This window comes from Notolabrus celidotus, chromosome 6 (genome assembly GCF_009762535.1).
Source record: "Notolabrus celidotus isolate fNotCel1 chromosome 6, fNotCel1.pri, whole genome shotgun sequence".
NCBI lineage: Eukaryota > Metazoa > Chordata > Actinopteri > Labriformes > Labridae > Notolabrus > Notolabrus celidotus.
Genome location: NC_048277.1, coordinates 21,144,528 through 21,171,718, shown reverse-complemented (window position 1 = coordinate 21,171,718; position 27,191 = coordinate 21,144,528). Strand labels below are relative to the sequence as shown.

Here is a 27,191-nt window from a genome sequence, read left to right as displayed (position 1 = left end):
TATTTCTTTACAAACTATTGGACTGATTTGTCAACTGATTTGTCATTTGACATGTACAAAAAAATACATTGTTCATGACCCTAAAATAATGTTAGGAAGTCTCTATTGCTTTTATTAAATAGCATGCTGTCATGTTAAACTGAGATGGCAAACATCTAGAAAATAAAAATTGCAAAAAATCAGCTAATTAGTGTTTTGATTGTGATGTGGGCACGTTTGGCTCCAACCTTTGAAATCTATCAGAAACAAGCAGCAAACTTTGCTGTTGAAAGATGACGGCCACTGCAGCAGCGCCAAAAGCTGCAGTTCCTCAAGTGTCAACCAGGGGCTTGTCCTAAAAGCCCCCAATAAGCCCAATAATAAAATGCCCATTTTGACAGTGGAATTAAACCTGTCTACAGCCTATTAAAATAAATTAATCTTGGTCTCAAACACTCACTACTTTATTTGCACACACTGTACAGGGGGTGATTTTTATCTTCTCAACCATTAAGATAAAGTTTTGCTTAAATTTGCATGATAATGGGCACAGCTGAGTTAACAGTCAGGTGGGTGCATTGTAGCTTTGTGCCACAAGGTTAATCCTTACCTCAGCTCCACTTCTTTGTCTATTTGAGCTGATCAAAAGTTAGGATGAGTGAGCATTTCCAACATGACGACCACCATTATTCCGCATCTAAACGTCCCTCCAGAAACCAATGGGTGACGTCACCGAGACTGTCTGCATTTTATATATTCTATGTTGGATGCTAGCATATTGTTAACTCTTAAACTTTGTTAAAACTGATTGCCCTATTTTTTTTTATAGCAAGAACCATTGATGATTACAAGTTGGATTGTAGCTTCATTTAAAGTTTTGTTTGAGTTGTGATTTCAGTTCAGTTTCTACGTCTCTCAATCTTAAATCAACAAACTACAGCTATGTTCCAAGCCACCATAACAGAGAGCTGTGTCACTGAACAATACTGTACCTACCATGTAAGCTGTTGCCACAACACCTTATGTAAATGTGTAGGTTATATCCAAGCACAAATACAATCTAATCACTTGGGAACATTAAACAAGCCTGATTTGACTGCAGTCTGAATTTCCTACTCATGTTTACCTCTGTCCACAGCCTATTTACATCACCAATATGTAACATAAGCACTTTATACTGAAGGGAAAAAAACACTGGATTATACTGAAGGAAAAAAAAACACTGGAAGAAAATCAGGTTACGGGGCTAAAAGTCTTCACCTGGTTTACATCTCCCTCTCCGATAACAAAGACAAGCTTGCAGTCCTTCTCCACCACAGTGCGGTCCTCCAGGACACACTGCATCTTCACAGTGACCTCCTGACCCAGGTTGGGTGTGATGCATTCAGGTCCCTCGACACCAGCACCTTCTTCCTTAACAGGTGATCCTCTGCGTGAGGAAAGGAGAGCAGGTTATGCAGCAGGGAGCGGGGTTAATCTGTTAGTTGTTGGTAAAGGTGTGTGCAGAAGTAGTCAGAAACACACCAAGCTTGATCTCGTCATTTTGGCCCCTCTCCTCCTTCAGTGGTTCAATGTAAAACCAGATGTTGAGGTTAAACGAGGGAAATAAAAGGCACTAGCTATAAGTTAGTTATACTTTTAGTGCATATATCAAGCCTCAAGCGTGTCACTAAGTGTCATGTGCACTCTGTCCTCACCTGTGATGTCATGCCAGTCTTCTGCCATAAAGAGTTTCTCAAAGGTGGAGGAGGTCCACTCCTCTGTCACGTATTGTGGAAAGAGGCTCTCTGCCGAGGGGTCTCTGTCTGACACATCATCCTCCATTGATGGGTCTTGGAATCGAACCATCTTCCAGCTGTTTGTTTTTTTCAGATTCCTCTTTTTCTTGCATTCTGCGTCTCCACCGTCTCCCCCAGGATCAGAGAGACTTTTGATCTCAGAGCTGTTACGCTCACTTACACAGATTTCTGTCTCAGCTGGCTCTTTCACACAGTGTCCTTTGCTTTCCTCTGCAGGCCCACAGAGCGGCTCGGTGTGACCATCCCTATCAGCAAACTCGGAAATGGCCCCTCTTACCTCAGGCTCTGTAGGCTCTCCTGCAGGGTCTTTGTGTTCTCCACAAGTTGGATCAGTCTCCATTTTTCCACAGAGCGATAGACACCATCTGCAGTAGTCTTCAAAAGAGACGATCCTCCTCGTTCAGCCAATGTTTCTACAAAGGTGCAGGCTGGTATTTGTGTTGTCAGTCTATTTCAGCCATCTAAGCTCTTTCAAAAGAATTTTGCTCTGATGTTGCGTTTAAAAATCCATGTTGCGTTTCATCTCAGAGCTCATCCCTGAAATCCTGGCTTTACCCACAATTGTGTAAAAGGTTTGGCCCGCCTGCAGCTGTGTAGCTTCTGCACTTCTGTTGCACTCTGACCTTTGCTTAGTCCTGCCTGTCCCTCCTCTGTCTCAGTCTCCAAAGTCCAGTGATGTGGCAGCAACAAAAAATGATCAATGTAAAGAAACTGTGGCAGCGCATCGAAGCACTCCCAGCCAGCAGGCTTGTGCAGTGGTAATCTGCCGGATTAGAAGAGAAAAACCTAATCTGGCAGAACGTCTGTAAGCTTCTTAATGACTTCACCGTTGTGCCCCATAGTGCAGTTTCCATGAATGCAATCGACCAATAAGATCTCGGGAGACACCATCTCCTTCTCCATTGTCTTTATTACAGAGCGCTTTTTTATTTTTACTTTTTAAGAATTCACGTCAAGCTGGAAGATCTTGTAAACTGCTTGAATACAGATTAAATATACTCGTTATAGGGAAAACTGCCAGAGTATATCTTACCTCATAGTCATTTTATTCTGTATATTTCCTTTTATACTTAAAAACTTTAGAATGGCTATGTTTCAGACGGTGTCCATGATATTGAATGGTTTGCTGATGTCAGGTTCATCGTGTAAAATTAGTTGCACAACTGTCTTTTCTCTCTGCCGTAAATTAAAGATACATTTACAAACAAATGTCTAACCAGAGATAGTTCGGTATTTGCAACACTTTGATTGTGCTCACTTAGTATGCTCCTTTTAACTAATTTTAGCAAAGGTTCAGGAGCCGCAAAAGAATGTGCAATCCTTTTGTTAATCGGACCCTGAGTGAGCCAAACTCTCCAACGTCACCCTCAGATCCAAATATGGTCATTCCTGGTTCCAAATAACCATCATGGCATCAAACAGAATCCTGAACGGAGTACTAAAAACAGGTTGGCGATCCAATTGATGATGTCACAGAAGCTACATCCGATGTTTCACAGGGTTAGAAAGAAATGTATTGTAGGTAAAACAAAATACTGCTGTGACGATGCTTCTTAACAAACTGCCAAAGCGTGTTATATCAAAGGTTATACTGGTTCATATTTAATATTTTTACATTATCTGACAGACCCACAGTGAAGGTGTCTTAATCTTTGGCTTTCTTTAGAGTTTGTTCTTTCACAAGTACTGCCCCTTAACTGATCAATGAGATACTATGTAATTAAGTGACATTCTATAGCTTTCTTTGACTTATTGAAACTATCTTTGAGTTTTTGAATGTTTGTTTGACAAACAAGCACTTTATATTTTGCTGAACTAGGTGGGCCAATTGTTTTCAATGAAATATCAATAAATGAAAAAGAACTCTAGGGTTATTCAATGATGAAAATACTCTTGTTGAACAAATAAACTGAAAGTGGCGTTTCTTCATTTTGCATACTTTACAATTCTACAATTCTACAATTTATTTTAGTAGACGCTTTTGTCCAAAGCGACGTACAACACAAGCAAGAATTTAAACTGGAGGGAAAAACCTTAGTAAGTGCGACAAAGTGCTTCAAGTTGATTGGCCACAAGTTCTGCCATCTAGTGCCAGGTTTTTGGTTTTTTTTTAAAGATAATTTAGCCACAGCTAATCACAACAAATAATTCAAGTCAACAATATCGTTCAACACCCAACAGCATTCAATATTCAGTGCTAAATATTCAATATGAGCTGGGTTTTAGACCTTCTGATTCATTCTACCCCTGAGGACAAAGAGGAGAAGGGTCAGGTTAAGTTGCATAAGTGTCCCCTGAACAGTTGAATCTTCATACATTTCTTAAAAGTAGAAAGGGACTCTTTAAATTCAATTTGAATTTCAAATAATCTTACAGACTGTCTCGACATATTTCATTCATTTATCAGTCTGTAGGCATAAAATAGCTAACCTGAGGCTGTGTGTGTGTGTGTGTGTGTGTGTGTGTGTGTGTGTGTGTGTGTGTGTGTATGTTGTATGTGTGTGTGTGTGTGTGTAGACACACAGACAGCACGAACAGAGATGTGCTTGTAGCTTGAGGCTAACCCAAAGAAGAAATAGATCAAAGCAAAGATGAATACATGCTGAAAACGTACAGGTTACAAATGGACAACGTACGAAAGTCACCTGGAAAGTGAAAGTAAAAAAGCATTCTTCGTACTTCCTGTATGCGTGCGTGTGCGTGCGCGCGCGCGCTCGTGTGTGAGTGTTTAGCCCCTCCCACAGGCTCGTGACGTTCGAGTCAGAATGTCGCCAGCAGTCCTCAGTTGTAGAAATGGCAGCGCTGAGACAGGAGCATCGGTATGGGCTCTCCTGTGGCAAAATCAACAAAAACACCCCGAACCAGACTCTGTATCACGTCAAACTCACTGACACTGCCATCCGGACCCTCGAAGCCTACCAGAACCTGAAGGTAAGAACAAATACCCGCTCGAACTTTGGACCTTGTGTGTGTTTTCCAGCTATATTTTCATTTTCTTTTATAGCCTCCCAACTCGAGGAGCTGTAAAAACCCCTTACTTGAGAGGCAACTTTGTGTCCTTCTTTTTCTTGTTGAGGAAATATTGTTTAAATAAGAAAGTGACCTTAAATCTCGTTGTAAAAAGCGTTGCGTTTAATAATGTTGCTTTTTGTGGCTGAAATACAGCAAACGCAGGCAACTCAATTCATAAATGAGGTAACATTTTATTCAACATATGATCAATGAAGAGATTTCATTTGTGTGTCGTTTAAACTCTGAGCAACAATAGTTAGGAACAGAAAAGAGAGGCTGGCTATACTTTATGTTGTGTCTACTTGTTTACCAAAGCTTATCTCCCGAAAAACTGAAACGTAGTTAAGTTCCCATATGACAGAGGCTAATGTTTATACCTGGAGCTGCTTCCTCTCTATACTTTCATTACATTTCAAAAGCATTATTCCTATTATGAGCCAACATGGAGTTGACTCTAAATGTGTTTTTCAAGTTTTTTTAGAAGCTACTGCTCGTTTCGCTCTTGGGAATAAATTAATGAATAAGCTATCAAGCAAATTATGCTTCTCCTCTGAATCAGGAGACTGTTTTATTGCTTTTATGGTCCATTACATTAGACGAAGATAATTTAGTCTATCCAAATGGTCTTTTCCAGGGCTATGCTTGATAAGACAGTTTGTCCCGCAGTTCGCACTTTAGTATGAGGATCATTTGGTGGATCCCTACACTTAGTTTTGCTGTGTAGTCTCCACAGGGCTCCGTAAGTTGTTACTGAGCTCTTGTGTGTTATTGTTTTTTTTTTCTCTTCTTTTTTTCTCCCTTTTTTTTTTTTTTTTACGTCTGGAAGCCCGCCCAGCTCCAGATCTCATTGGTCTGTGAAGCAGACTGAACTCCACATCCCCCACAGCCTGACAGCTTCCTCCAGGCTGGAGAGGTTACAGTGAATTTGTTTGGAGTCAAAGACCACCCCAGATATACAGTTTTTTTTTTACACCACCAGACCCCCACTGGAGCGTGAAAGAATATCTAAAAGGACCTGTTTCTTGTTATTGGAAGTAATTTTTTTAATGGTTTTCATGCGTGGTGCAAGTTAGAGGAGGGGCTTCTGAAACCTATAACCCTTTTTGTCAACACTTTGCTGCATGCAATGATTTCTGTGACTGTTTTAACATGCAAGTCAATTACTGTCTGATTAAGAATATGTCAGAAAAAAAAGTCACACTTAAAAGTAAGCTGAAAGATGATAGTTTTAAAGTAAAATACTTTTAAAGCAGTAGTCATCTACTTTCAATTCAATTCACTTCAATTCAATTCAATTCAATTCAATTCAAACAACTTCAATAATCAGAATCAGAATCAGAGAGAACTGTAATCACAATGTATCTCAAGAATACAAAGAATTTGACTCTGGAATTTTTGGCGTACTCCCTGTACAAACATAAATAGACAGACACAAAAAATCAAGTACTAATAAAAAATATGTATATAAGTACAAAAGGCACGAGTGCAATAAAAGAAACAAGAAACAACAGACAAACATGATAACGTGCAATAGTGCAAAGAGTAAGGTGGCTCTGTCCATGAGGTTGCTAGTTTATGACAAAGTGTTAAGTGTTGAAGAAACTGTTCCTGTGTCTGGATGTTTTTGCGTACAGAGCTCTGTAACGCCGACCGGAGGGAAGGAGTTTGAAAAGTGAGTGTCCAGGGTGCCCTAACCCTAATCCCTCTAAGGGCAATTTGTATGGAGCAGCTTGTACAAAAATAGGCAAGGCAAGGCAACTTTATTTGTATAGTGCATTTCATACACGAGGGCAACTCAATGTGCTTTACATTAAAACATTAAAAGCGAAGCTCCCCTGTTCTTTTGTTTATATGTTATTGCAATAGAATGACTTGAGAACAAAGAACCTAGGAAAGGCAACATGGACAAAAAATAGTCGGACTATATACTATCACCTTTCCCAAACCCCAGGGAAGGTGGTGATTATATGATGGAAAATATTTGAAGCAGACTAAAGAAAGACTGTGATACTGAGGTGTTAAATGCCAAAGAAATTGGTTTGTATACTGTGCCATTCCAAATAAAAAAAACAAAAAAAACAAAACATTAAAATCATTGGAAACATTCAGATGAGCATAAAAGAGCACAATTAAAATGACAAATATAATAAAAAAGAAAAGAAAAGGAAAATTACAAATATATTAAAAGTAAATTTAAAATTAGCGTTTAAAGCGAGTTAAAATAATCTAAGATAGGAAGGCAGTGGCGAATAAAAAAGTCTTAGTCTTTGATTTAAAAGAGGTGAGAGTTGGAGCGGACCTACAGCTTTCAGGGAGTTTGTTCCAGATATGTGGTGCATAATGACTACTAAACGCTGCTTCACCATGTTTCAATAATACCATAAATACAAACACGGACATATGGGCAACAATGAATTGTAGACAAGAGCTCCAGTACTGGTAAAAGCAGAGTAAAGTAAAAGAAAGGCTGGATAAAATCAATAAAAGATCAGTATACAGATGACTTTTGAGTCATCAATATGATGACTCAAAATAGTCTTACATTTTTGTTTTCATCTATTTATCTCTATCAGTTTTTATTGAGGCCACCTCCTGCATGAAGGGATGGTATTTAAGTAATTGCTTTATTAATTGAAAGTCATTACAGTGGTAATACTAATATCAATCAGCACTGAGGCCTTTTTAAAGACTACTTTTGGGTTGCCAGGTTGTGAAAGCTTCCTTTGACTGGTGTTTATTAGTTATATAATCATAAATGTTGCTAATCCATCTAACACCCTTTAATGAGTCGCTGTAAACAAGTCGCTAATAAATGAATTGTAGTTCAAATGGTCCAGCTGGAGGGGGCTGACCAGAAAGCAGAGAGATTTTTCACAACCTGGCAACCCTAAATCCATCATGCTTTTGGAAAATGATTTCAGAACATTTTTACAACTTCTATCACGGCAGACATAAAAGGTTGCCTCGGAAGAATAACTGTTTCAAACAATAATAATTATACACATATGCTAAACTGGGCCATAGTAATGGGCTTCATTTTTACACTTAAAATAAGCCCCCATTAAAAATAAATGAAGTAAATAAATCTGACTCAGCCCCCACGGCTGTGTTTGTAGTATGTGACAAACATAATGTGCTTTAATATTTATTATTCCATTCAATATTAAAAGCTAGAGGATGATGAAGAATATCATAACAACACTCCTCGAAAGGGAAGACATTTCCCCAAACCATTAATAATAAATTAAGAGCACTGTCAATCATAAGCACAGCTGTACCTCACAGATAATAATCTCCATCTATTAACCATGCATCATGTTGCCTCAAAGGCAGACATATTTCATGATTTTAATATTTTCTTATCAGAAGGAGGGGACGAAACAATAACACGCAGTGGTTTCAGAGAGCAGCGTGGGCACAAACTGTAGCTCAGGGGTCTGATAAAAAAAAAAGGAGAAGCTTTTTTTTTGTCATGTAATTGGTTTCAAGAGGAGTTGTGTCTTTTCTCTGGGATCTGTTGTTGCCTTTCATCATTTAATCATTTAAAGGGGGAATCAGCTGAAGCACAATCACACACAAACATGCTGACTGACATGAGCAAAGATTTCTGGAGGCTCAGATCGATGTATCACAGACATTCCTCCGAAGGTTAAGGTGAGAAATCTCCAAACTCTGCCTGATGTTTAAAAAAATCAGAGTTATCTATATAGTAAAGTTAGAAATAGTAGCTTTGACGACTTTATTAAGGCAAGTGAAATCAAGTTTCCTCTCATCTCAATACTGCCGATACCCACAGAAATCCACTTTGGAGAGCTGAAACAACAGCAGTGTCTTCTCATTCATAACATATGAGCTGTCTATGGAATTAAACCTTAACGTGACTCCTGAATCAGTGACCAGTTTCATCTCTCTCTCTCTCTCTGTCTCTCTCTCCCCTCAGGCATCACTATCGAATCAGCCAGCCATTTGCTTCAAGGGGAGCCAGGGGGTAAGACGTTTTGCATACTCTCCCTAATGCCTCACAAATTGAATGCTCTAATTAGTCCTGATTTGTAGTGAAGCACACTTGTGACTGTTTCTCGAACACGTCCTATTTGGTTCCTTAAGCATTTAATTAGAACGGGGATTCATGTTCATGGATGTCGGAGGCCTAAGTTGTGACTTTCAGTTCCGTGTCAATGTGTGGATTTTGGTTGGCTTGTTGGACTTTTTTTTTTTTGATTTTCATGAAAACAGTGACACCAAAGAAATCAGCTGATTGAATGTTTCAAAAGCCTGAGGGAAAGGTGTCATTAACATGCTCAGTTGTGCTGTGTTAGGTTGTGTATCCTGGACTGTGTGTGTGTTTATTTAGAGAATCATTTGACGGGTTAAAGAACTAGTGAGAGCAGCAGATTTAATTTGAACCCGGTATCATCCCTGTCTCTCTCACCCTTGCATTTCCTGTCATATCCTCTCATATGCTTGACTATTTTTCTCATTCATTTAGAAACACAAGTGCATGGTTTTTTTTCATGGTATTTATTTTTACAGAATTATGAATCCAGGAAAACATTAGAACAAGTTCTCAAAACTTGCTGAGAATTTTTAGATAAAAAATCTTGCCTAATCAGAAAAACATGGCAAGCAAAAACAGTTTTCTTCACACTGAATGTATTTCTCTTCTGTACATTCCTGTAAAGCGTCAGTAAATAAAGATGCCTGTGTGCTGCCAGATTAGCGCCCTCCCTGCCTCTGCCTAGTAGGCTACTACACATTTACCACACAATCAGCCCTGTCTAAAAGGAGCTGTTCTAATCCCTGCAAGAGCCGATTGCATTGACGAAAGTGACTTTGCTCTGTACACAAATGCCGGCCCTGTGTGCTCTCTCGGGCCCTGGCAGCCCTGAGACAGGTCGTGCTGTACCCCCAGGCTGCTAGCCAGGTTACTGGGTCAGGCTAAAAAACTGGGGAGGCTTTGTTCAGTGAGGGGGAGGAGGTAGGCGAGTGTGCAAACCCCAGGGAGCCCCCTATGTCTCCATGCCTGTTGTCTGTGTGCAGACATGAGAGATTTGAAATGTGCTAATGATACATGAACGCAGGAATTTTCATCCAGGCGGCACGTGAAAAGACGTCCCAAGCACAAATAATCTATGTAAACATGTGATGGAACATCTGTAAAAAAAGTGCAGCAGATTAACAAGCTCATAAGACTCCGTCTGTGAAGAAATGTTAAGTGAGAGCAGTTTAAGTGTTCTTTAATCACTGAATGGGATTTGGTGATTATATCACGGTTGGCACATTACATATTCAAATTGCTTTGCGGAATTCGAGCAAGGGGTCCCTCCCCCCTCCGACAACAGTCCCCCGAGCTGGACGACTGGGCATTAATGAGGTAGCTGCAAACATCAGCGGTGGTGGGGGAGGCCAGATTAAGCCGTTAGAGGGGGGAGGATGTTGGTGAACATGGCAGTCTGGCATATTACAGACATCGGGGATCACCAGTATCTGTGTCTCCAGGTTGGAGGTTTAGAGCATCACAGATGTAGGTCCTCCACTACTTCTTATTCACTGGCAAAGAGTTTAGTGGAGCAGGGTGGAGGTCACAACATCATGTGTAGTGAGTGAAGAGGTCCGTGTCCGCTGACAGTTGTCAGCTGTAGAGTCTCGATCACAAGAGCTAAGACTGCTCCTCTCTGATCCCCGTCTACACTTGGCTCATGTCACATTTCCTGTAAAAGTGCACTTGCAGGGCCAGAGAAACCAGAGGAATTCTTCAAATCACTGTCCTGGCATGACTCCAGGGCTCAGTGGTATCAAGGGCCAAGGCTCCTATCGAGAAATAGCACGCTGAGGTTTTTCGGCTGCCTTTCCTCACTCACCCTGCGGCATTCGGGCCTGCTATTGTAAACTGTCTGCCAAGTTTTGTAATCATGCGTTAAAAGACACAAGCTTTTATTCGCCTCTCAAACTGGTGCTCAGTGCAACTGTGAAACTTTTGAAAAAATCTAGTGTATTGGACTAAAATAGGTAAAAAAGACTTAAACTGGGTGAAGAGAGTGTACTGAATGTGTTTGATCAATAACCACCATCTGGAGGAGAAAGAAAATAACAGAAAATGGAGACTGTGATGCAACTATAAAGAAATAAGAGAAGGCAAGAGGGTTTTTTTTCTCCACATTTTATTGAAGCTGGAAGTTGAAAAGGAATCAGACTGTGGATTTCTTTGAAACAATCACCAGGGATTAAAAAAGGAATATACTCAGAGCTGGTCTGGGTTCCCATGGCCTGGAATTTCACATCCTAGTGCTCATTTTCCTTTAGGGCTGACAACAGCGCCGTTGTGTTTGCATGATCCATATCCATTTAGTGAGACATGAAGCTTGTGTTTGTTCTTATTTATGTGATCCATGCTGCAGGGCACTTCTGATAAGGTAATTAGCGTAATTTGTTAAAAAATAGAACTTATTTTTCTTCATGTTTTCACCTGCAGATCTGAATGCATTGGAGAGCATTGAATATTACATTAGCATAAAGTGGTTCAGTATTGTTTTGTACCTCTGGATTAAAATTTTATGAGTGTAATAGCGGTGCAGTAAACACAGATGCTACATTTAAATACCGTGTGTTATGCTGTGTCAGGTGTGACATCAATTTAATTTCCTCCCTAAGTTCATAAATGTTGAACTGTAGTTGCGAGAGTAATTGTTTTTTTTTATGGCCCTGTCTGTATTTATGTGCACAGCTGTCACACAAAGGCAGCAGCAGCGGCGTTGGGATGAGGGGAATGCAGAGGCGCTCTTAAAGATATTTTCATGACGACTGTGTGTGAAGGCTGAGCTTCCCCCATGGGCTCCCTCCTGCCTGCCCTCTTGATTATTTTGCCATTTCACCCTGTGCCTCGGCTGAATCCTTGGGAGACATCAGGGCCTCTATCTCACACACGGCTGCTCTGACTCGACCCCCCGCCACCACACCGCTTTGCTTCGCCCCCCCCCTCCTGCCTGCACTGCAAATAAGCTTTTTTTGCAGCGTGCAAGTGTGTGTATGTGTGCATTTTTTCTCTCCCTTTTTTTTCTGGAAGCTAATTAGAATAACAATAACAGGAATGTGGTCTGAGAGCCATCCTCTCCCAGCGGCATAGCAGTGAGAGAGAGAGCTGTCCCACGTGTTTCTGAAAGGGCACACGCCGCTCTATTCATCCAGATGTGTTAAGCGAGGCAAAAGTCTCTGTGTTCTCTGCTCGTCTGAGGCTCGCAGTGTTTATGCAGAGAGCCAGTTGGCCTTAAGAGCTGCAGATCACACAGTATATTTTAGGAACAAGCCTCATGAGAAGCCTAACGAGGACTTTTCGTAAGTTTGCCTCTCTGTCATTATTGTCTTCTCTGGCTTCAAACAAGCAATTTCATACGATGCCATGGTGACTGTGGCAGTGTTTTAAGAGGATTTTATGGCTACACGAGTGCAGTAAAAGATCAGACTCTATGGTACTAGCTGGGTAGAAAGTGGGAACAAAGGTAGTGATAGATAAATAGAAAGATGAAAAATGGACCTGCTAGAGTTAAAAACAAACCAAGAGTCAAGTTTTCTTGTTGCAAATTTGTTTTGTTTATCTAGAAACACTCAGACTTAAGATGTTAGCGTCACCTCAGGGTAACAGGAAATAACAGTAAAAAGAACTCCCAATCACAAGAGAGACAGCTCTAAAGAGATACTAAGGGAATATGCAGATTTGAATATGGTCTAATTACTTATTATGAGTATTGATACCCCCAAACTCAGCAGATTCAATTAAAAAAATAGATATTGTGGATTTGTTTTTTGTTTTTTTTACATTGTAGCTTGGCGAAAGCTGGGTGTTGAAGGCATCCATGTGCTCATTTACCTTTATTTTAGTATTTGCATCAGTAACTGAATCATAAAAAGTAGATGCAATTTGAATCCAGTCATGTTGGGTAGGGATGCACCGATTCGATCCTGGTATCGGATATCGGCTTGATCGGACTCAAAAAGCTAGATCGGATATCGGTGACAAAGGGCCAATATATAGTGCCGATCCATATGGCAGATCTATTCATCTCAGTTCTATGCTTCTCTGTGTTTACAACAGCCATGTGCGTCTCCTACGTCATCAGCGCCTTTATAAAATGTGCTGCTGATTAATATTATCACAATATCAGACGAGGAGAAGGGAAACAGTAAGGGCAAAGCTGGGCAGAGTAATAATGTATTCAATGATTTTAATCCCAGCCACAGGTAACTGTACTTCTGTGGGAAACACTCTATGGAAACACTACGTTGACATGTTTTTTATTTTCTCATTTGAAGCATTTTTTTTATACAGCATATTTAATTCCTCTTATCCACTGCTGAGGTTTAAAGTTGAATTGTAATATCTGTTGGTTATGAAGATTAACTCACTCATTTACTGCTGGTACACATTTATAATCTCTTGAATAATGATACTGTCAGTTTAAAAATGTTCATTTTATTTTGGTTTACAAAGTCAGAATAGCCTGAAGTTGCCAAAACTTGATTCTATCCTCACATTAAGGAATAGAGATTGTTAAATCAATACCAGAATCAGATCGGCCAGTATCGGTATCGGCTGATAACAAAGCCCAGGTATCAATATCGGTATCGAGATCTAAAAAGTGGGATCGGTGCATCCCTTACGTTGGGACCCTTTTACTTGTTTATGTTGTGTGTCAAAATATTTGTAGCTTCTTGTTTTAAACACATTCACTATTTTTTTCTTTAATTTTCTATTTTAGCTGCTTATTATTATTTCAAAATAAATCAGCTTAATTCTACCATTTGGTCAACTCAGGAGTCGAGATGTTTTAGAACACTAAGCTGGTTTTATTTTATTTTATTTATCATTAGAGATAATAATAATAAACTTTACAATCTACTGTACACAGTTGTTGACTATCAATCATCCTTCAAGTCAGGAGTTGTGGTAAAAAAAGGAGCAAAGTTGACAACAAGGAAAACACTGTGTACTGTGTAGGCCCAGAAGTCTTATCACAAACATTTTTTGCTTGGATTTAAAAATGCAGCACAACAGGATATGAACAAGACTAACACTGCAAGTAAGCGTTGCCACTGTTATTGTGTACATGACTCTCCACCAAGGCTTATGGCTTGAAACAACCACCAAGGAGTTATTGTTTAACTTAAGACAGAAAGCTTTAACAGTCTTACGTAATCACTAGAGGTTTTGTGATGGGAAGATACACACACCTTCTTAAGGGACTATTTTCGAATCTTGCTGTAATCTTTTGGATAAAATGTACTCAAAAAAGTGACGTTCATTTGGTTTGAAATATTTCCCGCATGAAATCATTGATACTACTAACCTGAGTAACCTCATAAAGCCTATCACCTGCTGTCACATGAAGAGTCTGTCTGTCTTTTCTGCTTTGACATCTCAACCTCTTTGAATGTGTTGTTTGGCTTGATTCCTCAATCCATGAGACTTGATTTTGCACATCTCATTGAATGTTTTGGATTTGCTACTCTCTCTCTCCAAGTTTCCCCTGAAAGTTAATCAGGTTTGGACATACTTTCCGATCCACAATCTGTGAATTGTTAAAGGATTACTGACTGCCTGCTTGCGTGGAGAGAAAAGTCCAGTAATGGGAGTATAGTGCAATAACCCTCAGGGTGGTTTGTGAGGTTGCTCTAGTGAAACAGCCTGAGCTCAACTAGGGAAACGCATTGCTGCTGTCAGTGCATCCGAGGTCTGAAAACCAGCGTGTAAAGAGAATTACCCAACCTCTGAACCATCATCAAATGCAAATTGGGCATAGATTTTTAGAAGAGGGAGTCCATGTTAAGTAAAACCAAACAATTTAAAAAATGTGTTCAGAGTCATAATGATGAGGGACTTTCCCAGACAATTAAACAGAAATAAAAATTCCAACTAACTGGTTAGCCTAAAAGGTAAACCAACAACATGTCAACCTGCTCTGGTGACGGTCATGTCCTCAGTCTGTTAACCACATCCATTAGCTGATAAAATCCTTTCAACTGGATCAGAAGTAGGCACACAAAGACGGCAAAGCTCAAACCAGAGCTGCGGTTTAACAGGTTACTCTGTCAACTGGTGACTGTCGGTCAAAGCATCTATTGTTATTGTTGTTACAACAACAGTAGAAATGGAAAGAGTCCTTGCTGAAGCCACTGTGCTGCTTAGTCATTCATTTAAGATATATGTGATGAGTCAATTTTGACATTATACTAAAAGGGACTCCCCGTTTCAACAGCTGCTGTAACTATCACAACAACAGACCTATTCGGCTGAAGATCGCCAGTGAACAGGGTCACTTGTTAATCAGACCACTGGTATACTTTTGGACAGTGCTGTGTCTTCACGGGCCAGCTTTCCTGCTGTTGGCATTGTGGGCCTACATTTGTAACACTAATAATTTGTTGAATCGACACCGCCAACTAAATGCATAATAATACCAATAGCAGCAATTGTAATCCCCCTGAGACATACCAAATATGAAATCAGGTATCTGCCATAGACTGTATAAAATATGGAGGTAGTATCCGTGACATCACCCATCTGTTTCTGAAGCGCTGTTTTGAGGCCAATCGTCGTAGGCGGCTATAGTGCTGCTGTCGAGCGATTGTGACATAGAGAGGCGGGCTTTGAGCCTCCTAGCTAACAGCTACTGTGTTCCCGCCTGTCAGTCAAGTCAGCTGTGCCTCTCATTGGAAGACTCGTAATCTCAATATCTTCAAAGTTGCAGCGTTAGAAAAAATTCCCCCCCCCCGTACAGTGTGTGCCGATCAAGACATGAGCTATCCAGACTACACTTGTCTTTTGTACCAGGCTGTAAACATGTTTATTTCTGCTGTAAAGATCGGCTTTTTTGAATTGGTGTGTATGTGGTTTCCAGTACTTCTGGTGCCAGCCTCAAGCGGATCCTTGATGAACTGCAGTTTTTAGCACTTCTGCATTGGACTCATATTTTTAGACTGGAGGTTGCCGCTTGGTATCTGCAAGCATGCAAGACAATGGACTAATATATCAACATTTTAAGTTGCTTAAAAGTGGATTCATTTGTGTTTCTCGATTGTTTAAGAGTGTTAAAAAGGAATAATCTACTGCTAGCATGTTACGATAGTCAAAGCTAGCATAATATCAGCCACCATTGTTATCCATAAACACATTTTAAGATTTTTTTTGTCCATTAGTTTGTAAGTTAAGATGATTAAAACTCATGAAAACTGGTTATGGCTCACATGAGGATAGTAGATGTCACAAGCCTTGCTGGCACTAGCATTAGCTTACCTCGTACCCAGCTCTAGATATATAGCCTTCAGCTTTTAAACAATAATAATGTGTTAAATATTTTTTGTTATACTTGTATGTGAGGGGAACTTGGTACTGGCCAATACTCCACTCTAGGTACCTGAATCAGTATAGGGAAGGAATAGATGGTATTGCAACATTTCAAGCTTAAAACAGAAGAAACAGTGTCCTATCATTCAACATAGGCTCTAAAATTTCTCCATCCCCCTGTGTATGAAGAGGAGGGCACCTACAGTGGGGAGGGGATGTTGGGGGAGGGGGAGGGGGGTGAGGGTGCGGAGAGTGTTTGTTGAGGATGACAGATTAGCTCCAGCCTCTTGCAGAAAGACTGATTCTGCCTGGCATAACAGGCAGTACCTTGGGGGATGCTCGACAGTTGCCCATCCCCATGTCCCCGCACTAACTCCCGTCAGTCCCTACCCCCCACCCCCTTCTTTCTTTTTGCTCTCCTGTCTCTACCAACCCCCTTCAATGAATTTATCCTCGAGCACAGGAACCATCACATCCACCCTGGCTTAGAGAGCATGAATTAGAGAATGAGAGATGTTTGGTTTGGTACAAATGAGTCACTGTGGAATTGTAGATCACATTGTACAAAGCTTTGAGACAGTGAAGAATCATAATTAATGTGACCCCTGTGTTTCAACGAGATGCCATTCATCCGCATCAATACACTTGCTCAGCTGCATGTAACACTGAAACAAGGCTCACAGTTCCATTTTCTACACTCAACCTGTAGATTAAAAGAAATACAACCTAAACTTTGGCCAGACAAGAAGGAATCAGGATCAAATGCACTTGCCCCGTCCTTAATCCATCCCTTTCTTCTCAGCTGAGTTGCACATTCCTAAGGAAAGACTATTTAGGGCCATCCCTCATGCACTGGCTCTACTGGGAGCCACCGCCACTTCCAACCCCCTCCCCTCCCCTCCACATGCACCCATCCAAACACCCCCCATCCCTCCCTTTACCCTCCGACAACACACAGCCACACGTCCCCGCTGTTCATGAATAATCCAGGCGGGCCGACAGCCCATTGCACTCAGCTTTGTGGGGGGAAGACGCTAGAACAAAAGACGGGCAGCTCACAGAGCAGCTATGGCTGAGTAGGCTCAGATGAGAAGACAATGGTAACTAGTGTCAGTACAGACAGGGGCAGGAGGCAGAGACTTCAGAGTAAATCACATATCCATGCTCCCTGCTCCCTGCCTCCGTCTCAGTGATGCCTTGCCAAATACCAGAGCCAGGAACCTTGCCTTCTGGAGCAAAGACGACAGGGGGAGAAATATCCTCTCATCTCTGCCTGCAGATGTTTGGCTCTCCAACAGGACTGGGGATGAAAGTAGATCTCTTTAGTGAAGTTATTTTTCCCTCTCTCACCAAATAGCCGGTTAAGAACCCTGTTTAACCCCATCACAAGATGAGTAGTTTAAACATGCTTGGGGAGTTAGAGTTGACATTTTACAAGGACATAACCAACTGTGTCCTTTGTCCTTGTTGAACTGCAGAGCCCCCTGCCAAGATTTTCTGTTCCAGTCCAGTTCACACCTTACAACAGCCTGAAAGTATTTGACATCCCCAAACACACAGGCCCTAGAGTAGCAGATGTGGCCACAGAGGCAGTTATTGTAGCAGCCCATGGCTCCACAGGGGGGCTGCTCTGACAAGGTGCTAAGGATTGTTCCGCAGATGTCATTTGGTTGCTCTGACTGTAACTGCCCAACGGCCAAACTTTACTCAAGTCATGACAATGGACAGCATCACTGCACACAGCTCTGACTGCTGCCTGTTTCTTGATGTCAATAATACACCCTGATGATGATAATTTCCCATTAGGCTTTTCTGTGATTAATTCATCATCGGATTAAAGGATCCACATGATTATGATGTGAGCACGTCAGAGCGTAAGCAGTTTAATGAATGCTTTTGCACATTCTGGACCCGACGTGCAATTGTGATGAAATATTTAGCCCATAATCATCATATCTGCTGCAGCCAGAGTAGAGCCATCAAATACAAGAACTGAACAGAAGCAGAGACATTAATATATGTAGTCCATTTTGTATATGAAACAGAAACTTTTGTTGTGTAATTTTTTTAATTGGGGCTATGCCACAATTGAGGGTCAAGATTACTATCATTGTTTATATGTTACAATCAAACTATCGATGTAGATGTAAAAACTTCTGGCTCTTAGTACAGCACATTGTGGTTCCAAACTGCATTTTGAACCAATACGCCGTCAGAAATTTTGTAAATGGCACGCAGTTTGGTGGACAAAGGCTTCTGTTCATCACATTGATGTAGTAAATGATTTAAAAGGCCTTGATCTTGAGTACTAGAGCTGTATTTGCCTACGTGCTGTAATCCTCATGTCTAAACTTCGCCAGCCTACTTGAGAACTTCTTTAAGCCCTTCTGTGTGTGCGTCATGTGACGTATAAACTTTTTAACCTCATTTTAAATGATGAATTTCAAGATAAGTGTTCAGATTGCTTGTGTTGTGATTGCTCGCTGATGTCTGCCAATGGTGACTCAACAAAACAATGATCCCTCTTTGTTGACATAGGCGGGATATTTGACCTCACCTCCCTTGCATGTAGCCCCCGTGGGAGCATAGGGCTTCCTCTACCTTTAAAAGAGAAACGACAACACACACACACACACAAACACACACACAGACACACAGACACACACAGACACACACAGACACACACACACACACACACACACACACACACACACACACACACACACACACACACACACACACACACACACACAGCCTCAGGTTAGGCTAACCCTCCCTGTGGAGATGTCTGTGAGTCAGCGTCTCTATGTAAATGTACACCTACTGGCTGACTGACAGTTAGCTGTGAGTAGGATCACAAACCTGTCAGCACAGGTGGTGTCAGTGACTGAGCACATTTGTGCCAGAGGTCATTTCATCACAGTGAGTGGATTAATCATGAAATATACAGCTTTACTACAAACCATTGTGATGCCAAAGGTATTTTGTAGTTGCTAAATACTTTCTGTGGCCAAAATAATTTCTTAAAGGGTAAGTTGTTTTGTCAAGAAGAGTTATTTTCCAACAATTGCATGCAATGGTTGAATTAATTGAGACTTTTTACAGTTAAACAATAATCTTTTCAGTGCTTTTTGTTTGACTAAATACTCTGTCAAGATACTCAGTCAACAGTGTTTCCAAAATATGGTAAATCGGTTTATAACAGCCAATATATGGGCCCGCTCTGGCTCTTGTGGCTACTCTAGGCTATCGTAAGCAAACTTAAGGTGCTTTTCGACTGCAGGAACTTTCTCCAGGAACTAGGGACCTTTTGAGAAACTCTATAGGTGCATTTCGACCAAGAGTTCCGGGGTCCAGAACTTCTTTACCCTAAACTAAAAGGTTCCTCTGCCCCCATTGTTGTCTGCGTTTCGACCGCAGGCTGAAGCCCCGGGTAGATTGTGCAAATCAGGCCAATGATGTATAGACAAAAAAAAATTATATTAAATAATATTTTGAAATCTTAATAAAAAACTAAACTAGTATGCATTCCCAGGAACTCCCTCTGTGTTTCAGCAACTGTGTAAACTCCACAAACACTGTTACGTTCAGCCGAAAGTCCCAGGACCTTTCAAAAGTACTACCCCCAAAGCAGGGGCTTTTCAGGGGGAGATTAACAACCCCTGAACTAAATTTAGACCCTGGTTCCTCCGGTCGAAACGCACGTAGTTCAGGGGTAAAGTCCCTAGTCCCGGGGTAAAGTTCCTGCGGTCGAAAAACACCTTATGGTTTCAACAGCAGGAACCAGGGTCTAAATTTAGTTTTGGGCTTGTTAATCTTCCCTCTGAAAAGCTGCTGCTCAGGGATAGTACTTTTCAAAGGTCCAGGGGGGGGGGGGCAGGGCCTGCAAAGCCAAACTTCTCTGATTGGTAGAGTACCCACAGTGTTTTCATAATACAATACACTACAATACAATAACATTACACATAAATGTGATTCACTTTGTTTAATAACTCCCTTACAGTTGTCTTCGACCATTTAGTTGAAGTTCCTGGAACTAAAAGTTCCTTGTACTTCTGTTCGAAAAGCATCTTTAGGTGTACAGTTTATCTACAGCTTGCTTTAACTGCAAGTCAGACATTGATTTAAACAATACATCTAAAAATAGTAAGGTTTAGAGGACCTGGTCTGCAGAGGTTGTTACATAGTGCAGGTCAGGCCAGCTGTTGCCCTGTTTCCAGGCTTTTTCCTATACTAAGCTAACTGGCTGCTGGCTATAGCATCCACATATTAGAGCTGTATCATCCCCTCAAATAACTAGTAAAATAAGTTACTCTCAAAATGTAACTATGAGGTTCAAGTTAGTGCATTTTCATTTTTTTTTTGTTTCTCTGCCAGGTTTCTTATCTGAGTTTCAGACAGACAGCCTCTCTCTCTGGAGTCAGGAACTGGGAACCAATGGGTTAAATGACATATGGTTATAAAGCTTGCGAGGAAGCTGTGAATAAAACGGGGGCGACCTCTGAACAGTCTGACCTGAGTGACATTGATTAGAATTAGAATGTGAAGTGTGCATGGTGGCATGGACGAAGCTGACAGGCAAATCTAATGCATGGCTGGAGGGGGCTCACAGTGCTGTCATCGACTGAAAGAGGGGACTAGTGGCAGTATTGCAGTGCTGGATGTGCAAATGTGCACTCTCATCTCACGACATGCTAGAGCTTTTGTTTGGCAGTGCTGTCATTCAAAAACAAGTTCAAATGCAGTACATTTACGTTTTTTTTCCCTCTCAACCTGTAAACCTACTTCAGAGACTTGTTGCTTCTAATTTTGGTCAAGGCGGCCGCAGCTTTCTTCTCTTAAAGTAATAGGTCCTGAGGACACGGCTCGCCTCTTGCCCCCACTCACTTTGATGCTTTTTTGTTGATGCTCCTTAATTAGCGTAAAACCCAAAGCAGGCATATGCACGACTCTACTTTACAGCGTCACGTGAACGCTCTGACATAAATAGGTCAGAATTAATGGTCAGCTGTGTGTCTCAAGTGTCCGTGGCCCTGGTAGGCTGCTTTGCGGTTTTTTTTGTGTTGACATGGGTGGGCCTGTGCACATGAAGGAAAGCTGGAGGCTGATGGGGGCAGGGTGAATGGCATGCGTTGGGTTTTAGAGGAGGAGGAGGAGGAGGAGGAGGAGGAGGAGGAGGAGGAGGAGGAGGAGGAGGAGGAGGTGGACGCGGAGTGGGGAGAGGAGCCGTTCATTGGCTCTGTTAGAAAAAAAAAAAACAGCTTATGGCTTTGCCGCATGACTGGGCATTTGTGACAGCTATAGTCCTGCCTGCCACATCTGCCAGGGACACTGTGCTCTCAGCCGGTCAGCTTATAATCAATCACTTATGACTGATGACTAAAAAGGCAGCTTCAGGTCTGTCCGACTGTCTTTAAAATAAAAAAAAGTATGTGACCCAAAGTTAAAAAACGACTGTGCTTCTTCCTGCAGTGGCCAAAGGTCTGCTTAAGTTGAGTGAAAGATCGGTAAAGTTTTTGTCGTTCACAGAAGAACTCAACTCAACTCAACGTTAGCACCTTTCATACGTAAAAACATGCAGTCCAAAGTGCTTCACAGAATAACAGAGAGACAGAAAACAACAGCAATGGTAAAGTTATAAAAGGCAGGATTATAAATAAAATATTTTAAAATAAAATAAAACCAATAAAGTAAAATTAATAAAATAAGTAACAGTGGAAAGAAAGGTTAAAAGTAAGGTAGCATTAAATGCATTAAAAAGTTAAATGTATGTTAAAGCAATGATTCAAATAATAATGGTTAAAATAATAATACAAAAAATAATAATAAAAATAATAATAGATAGGTAACAGTCTTTAGTGGTGGCTGAATCTAGGACAAATTAACAAATAAAAGTAACCAACTGTCTGTTTTCAGACTTTAACTCAGCAAAAGGCAGTGCAGAAAAGCATTGCTGCTGTGTTTTTACAGGGACATAATACCTGTTGCTTAACGACTCTCTATGTTGAACTGTCCTGCTAGTGGAAGTAGGTTTTTGGGTCGTTCTGTGTAACACGTTTCTGGCAGAGATAGGCTTCACCCTGCTGGCTTGTTTGTTGCTATGGAGCTGTGATTAGTCTCTGACAGGAGGAGAGGTTATCCACCATATTGTTGTTGTATTCTGCCTTTCAGTTCTGACTCTTCCCAAGACTGGCTGGCTATAGGTCATCCTGCTGACCTGGGAGGTCCTGTTAAGTTTCTCTGATTGGCTCAGAGGAGGAGATTATTTAGGTCACATTTATTGTGTGAGAAAGTAAAGATTGCTTGAATTAGTTTTAGTAACAGAAGCTGCCTTGTGGATCTACTTTGAGATTATGCTGATTCAGATGATTTTGAAGAAGACATGATAATTATATAACACACACTTTTTAAAAAATCATGCTACAGAACAGAAAACAGTTCATTTTAAAAGCTGCCCAATCATTGCTTTTGTAAACACAAATAAAAGACTAACTTTGACTTTATTTGTACTAGTGAAATGTATTTTCTTCTCAAAGAGTTCCCACTAATTTCACCCTTTTTATTCCTCTCTTTAGTACGTGAAGATCCCAGCTCCGACCCCTGAGTCCCCCAATGGCTTCAGAGTGTTCTCATTCTACCTGTCCAGTGACAGCAAAGAAAAGCCTCAGTCCAGCTTCGACTGCATTCACCAGTATGTCTCAGGGTAAGCAGCACAAATAACACTTTCCACAGACGACCACAAATGGAGTTTGTAGTAAATTTAGTGTCAGACTGAGACCGCAGGGCCTAACTTAACAGTGGCTTCTCTCTTCAATACTACAACAACAGATAGCACCACTGTCTGGCTAAATTCAAACAAGACTACAGTAACACACCCAAATGCCGTCATGCCACAACTGACCTAAAAGGTGTGACTAGTAATAATTGGGAACAGAGAGGTAGTGTTTGGGGCTGTGCAGGCTCAAAGTGTTGTTGGTTAAATGGAGTAGCTTTATTTGCACTTCAGTCTTTTGGCTTTTATGTGGCATGCCTTCACATAGATGGCTGGAGTTTGTATGCAGGCACAAGTCACAGAACCGGTTACATGTTTCAGACAGCCCTAAATATGACGGTGTGACAGCAAGAAGTTTGTAACTCTTGAGTTTGACAAATGGCCGTTTAAGTGAAAAGAGCTAGAGAATTCATTGCCCTGTATTCTTAAATCATCTGTCTTGTCTTTTTTTTCATCCTGACAGGGAGGGAAGGGACCACCTGGAGGGCCAGGGCAGCATCCAGGACAAGATCACAGTTTGTGCCACAGACGACTCCTACCAGACGACCCGGGAGCGCATGTCTCAGGTGGAGAAGGACATCTGGAGCCGCTCAGCGATTGAAATCAAACCGGGGCCGAGTAAGCTCTTGCCTAATAACTGTATCCACATTCTACTGTATCTCCCAAGCCTGAGTTTTAGCCTTGAAGCATGCTGGGATCAAGTAAAGATAACAAGAGAGAGAGAGCTTTCATGTATCCAGAAAGCTTCTGGACCATTGCTTCTCACCATTTCATCCTGCTGGTAATTGCCATATGGCGTGGAAGTGATCACATAATTGATCAAAGTACTGCGTCGCAATTATTCGTGCAAGTGGGATGTGGCTGTTTCTTGTGATTCCTCTTTCATTCTGACCAGATTGCTCAGGCACTGAGCCAGTTTGCCTGCAAGCAGTGTTACTATGATTGAGTTTGCCAGAAGTATGTGCTAACAGGTCTCTTGCTGATGAAGTTTATCCTGAAATGTAATTACAGTGACTAGAATCTGATGGATCTAGAACAGAGACAGCAGTGACATGGAGTGATCTTTATAACAGTCAGGATCTCTTCCAATTACATTTTTTTAAGTTAGAGTTATAGTCAGGAGGATTCACAACATTCAAAGGTCCCATGTGAATGTAAATGCTTGAATGTAAATGCTTCTCTAACTTATATTTGATGAACTGCAGCATGATGTTTAGGGTAATTGCTGTGGGAGTCAGCTGTTGGAACTGGTTCCTACACATTACAAGCCATACTTTGCAGCAGAAATAGTCTCCAAGAGGCTTTTCAAAATAAATTTGACACGTGTTATTCATCAAAAACATGCTGTTAGATGACAACCAATTTATTTTAACATATGTTCTGAAGCAAATAACTGTCCCTTTCTGAGGGCGTCAGATAGAGATAAATAAATACGTTGTGGATCACAGTACGCCATATACAGTGCACAAAGTTGTTTTGCGGTGACTGACTGTCTTTTTATGGTACAGTAATGCTATGCTCATCAGAAAAAAATGTCCATAGACCGACTTAGAATTACAGGTTTTAGAGCAGAAAAATGTTTGCAATTGAGATAATAATGTAGGATTTAGAGTTCAGTTGCATTCAGGGGAAAGGAGGCATTGACAGATGGATAACTGAAATGTGTGCAAAGCAAGCACTGGACAAGTTTGATAAGAAATCTTAATACATTTAAATTTTACTTCTCACTGATTTTTAACTATTTACCTGTATTCAACTGATAAACAACAGCACGAAGTGTTTTTTGAACATTATCTTTGTTTATTAATGTCCAAAACACGCATGTGACAGCATGTCAGTTATCCTAAGTGAACCATCACTGTCACTCAGGGATGTGTCACTCACACAAAAGCTGCATTAAGAAGAGTCTTAAAACTTCCCTCAAGCTGCTTTAATTTATTACACCGTCAAACAATGGTTCTAGTCGCTGCTTGTTTGAAATGTGGCTGTACAGGTTGTTTCAGTGTTGGAAGGATATTTGTCTAAAATCTTCATAATGTTGAAACAAGCTTCCACAGGACTTTTACTTTGTAACAGAAACCTGTGCATTGCTACAAATCATTGAACTTATCTTTGTTTAAAATCTAAAGATCTACAGCTTTACTGTAAAACTGTCATAAGACACCCTGTATATATATATACATGATACTTCTAACCTTTAGTGCCCGTGAAAGCACTATTATCCTCTGACCTATAGAAACCTCCAAAGTATGGCTTAAAGTTGTAATGAGATTACGGTAGATATCTATAAGCACTGCCTGCCCGGTCCCACAGAATTAGAACTACAACAGGAAGAAAGGGCCTCTCTGTGTCAGTTGCTTTAGTTTCCATGCTTCTCTGTTTACTCAGCAGTCAGCCTACTCTACTGTCAACCCCTTTCACTGTTTTCCACTTGCAGAAACACTGCCTCTGCACGTGAACACAGGCTGAAAAGTGTATTTTTTTTGTATGTTTAGGCTGAAAGTGCAGCACCTTATCTGTTTCTGTTGTGTGTAAATAATGCAGACTGCGTGACATTAGAGAGATACAATGTAGATAAAATGCTTCAGGTTGTCTTCTTTCAAAATAAGGGTGTGATTTGAAAAACTGGCCTCAGGACAGGATTAAGAATGTAATGTTGGCTCTTCTATTACTGGATACACATAAGGTATGTTAATCCTGTTACTAGATCAGTTATAATCTTCTGCTCTTGTTTATTTTTGCATAGGTAAAGTGACCATATGGCCATTTAAACACAGCTTTAGATTACCACTGTGGGACCTTTTGATTCACTATCACTGCCCTAAGACTCTTAGCCTTATCTGCCACAAATGCTACATAAAACTCTGCTATGTGTCCCTTTTGTTTTGATCTTAGGTAAGTGTGTGAAGGTCCAGAGGAAGCAGGGTCTGGTATCAAGCTCAGATAGCAGCAACAAGCACTCACCCAGCAACAAGAGGAGCCTGGTTTCCAGCCCTGTGGCACACCGGCCCCTGAGGGATCGCATCATTCATCTCCTGGCCTTAAAACCGTACAAGAAACCTGAGCTGCTACTGTGGTTGGAGAGGGAGCGGGCAAGTCAAAAGGACAAGGCAGACCTGACCTCAGTGCTGGATGAGGTGAGACATCTGGCACGGTGCTGTGTCAACACATTGCTACTAATGATTAACTATACTCTGATGCAAAAAAATAAAAGTTAACAACCAACAATATAGCAGCTGATCTGGTCTAAGAACCAAAACATCAAACATGTGTAGATATACTTCATACTAAAGAACACTTCATAACTGAAGAAGGTAATGTTAGAAGGTTTATATCAGAAATATGTCTTGTGTTGACAGTGTTTGAGTGTCTCGCTGCCGTCATGAAGTGGTGACTGTGCCGACGCTGCTAGCTGTAATTAGAGCTGTGCCTTAATTATCTTTGGAGTAGAAGATTGTGTTTTGACAGGAGAGGGGTGGGGCATTTCCTTCAGCTGGATTCTGACTTCTTTCAGAATCAAAAGTGGTTGGTTTGGCTAGATTTGTCTCTGCCAGATTAAACTGTGAAAGGGCACGGTTAAAATGTTAACCACAAAAACAATGCAGACGCACTGAAGAAAGAAAGGTCTTGTTTTATTTAAATATACAGCGGACTTACAAAGTGTCGGTGCTTTTATGACCTCAGTTGCCCTTCTTTCCTGTATTCTTTCCTCTCTCTGCTGAGTGTTTTAAACTTCAGGGGCTGCTGTGCTTTTTAAGGTTGCTAAACTGAACCCAAAAGACCACAGCTTCTCTCTGAAGGACGAGCACTACAGACACGTTCAGAGGGACTGGCCTGGATATCTGGAGGAGGAGAAGCAGCTCATCAACAGGCTCCTGATCAGGTGAGTAATATACAGTACATATGTGAAACAGACACTAGACTAATCAATCAGTGTATTAAAAGAAACATGCAGGACATTTTGTGCTTTAAAGGTAGGGGTGCGTTAGTCGAGAAGTTTTATGATAATTTACGACAGGTTAGCAGCTGTTTCCAGCCGTTGTGCTAAGCTAAGCTAATCACCCTCTGTTTGAGCTTCATATTTATTTCAAGTTACCTTTTGCCCCAAATATATTTACACCTAAACCTTCCATGCCAAGTTCTTTTTGGCTAGTACTTTTTGCCTCAAAGCCCTCCCTCAGGGCTTTCTGCCCAGAGGGTTTCTCACCTGTGAGTCCATAAATCTGTTCTTCTCTTGTGGGTTATGGTTATCAAATGTGGGGAATAGAGAGTTGGGGTGGTCATGCAGCTA

The 27,191-nt window shown here is 41.0% G+C and overlaps 2 protein-coding genes across 2 annotated transcripts in view; one reads left to right on the top strand and one right to left on the bottom strand.

Annotated features, from left to right (window-relative positions):
* Positions 1–3,671, bottom strand: part of fkbp16 (FKBP prolyl isomerase 16) — a 35,090-nt gene extending 31,419 nt beyond the window's left edge. Inside the window, 3 exon segments of the mRNA XM_034686649.1 lie at positions 1,240–1,343; positions 1,346–1,408; positions 1,677–3,671. Coding sequence (XP_034542540.1) covers positions 1,240–1,343; positions 1,346–1,408; positions 1,677–2,118 — 609 coding nt within the window. The 5' untranslated portion in view covers positions 2,119–3,671.
* An 895-nt stretch (positions 3,672–4,566) lies between these two features.
* LOC117814549 (RNA polymerase II elongation factor ELL2) overlaps positions 4,567–27,191 on the top strand; it is a 31,796-nt gene continuing 9,171 nt past the window's right edge. The window contains exons 1-6 of the mRNA XM_034685947.1: positions 4,567–4,709; positions 8,731–8,778; positions 22,704–22,831; positions 23,364–23,518; positions 25,796–26,037; positions 26,659–26,783. Of these exons, the coding sequence (XP_034541838.1) occupies positions 4,572–4,709; positions 8,731–8,778; positions 22,704–22,831; positions 23,364–23,518; positions 25,796–26,037; positions 26,659–26,783 (836 nt within the window). The 5' untranslated portion in view covers positions 4,567–4,571. The remainder of the gene's footprint in view (positions 4,710–8,730; positions 8,779–22,703; positions 22,832–23,363; positions 23,519–25,795; positions 26,038–26,658; positions 26,784–27,191) is intronic.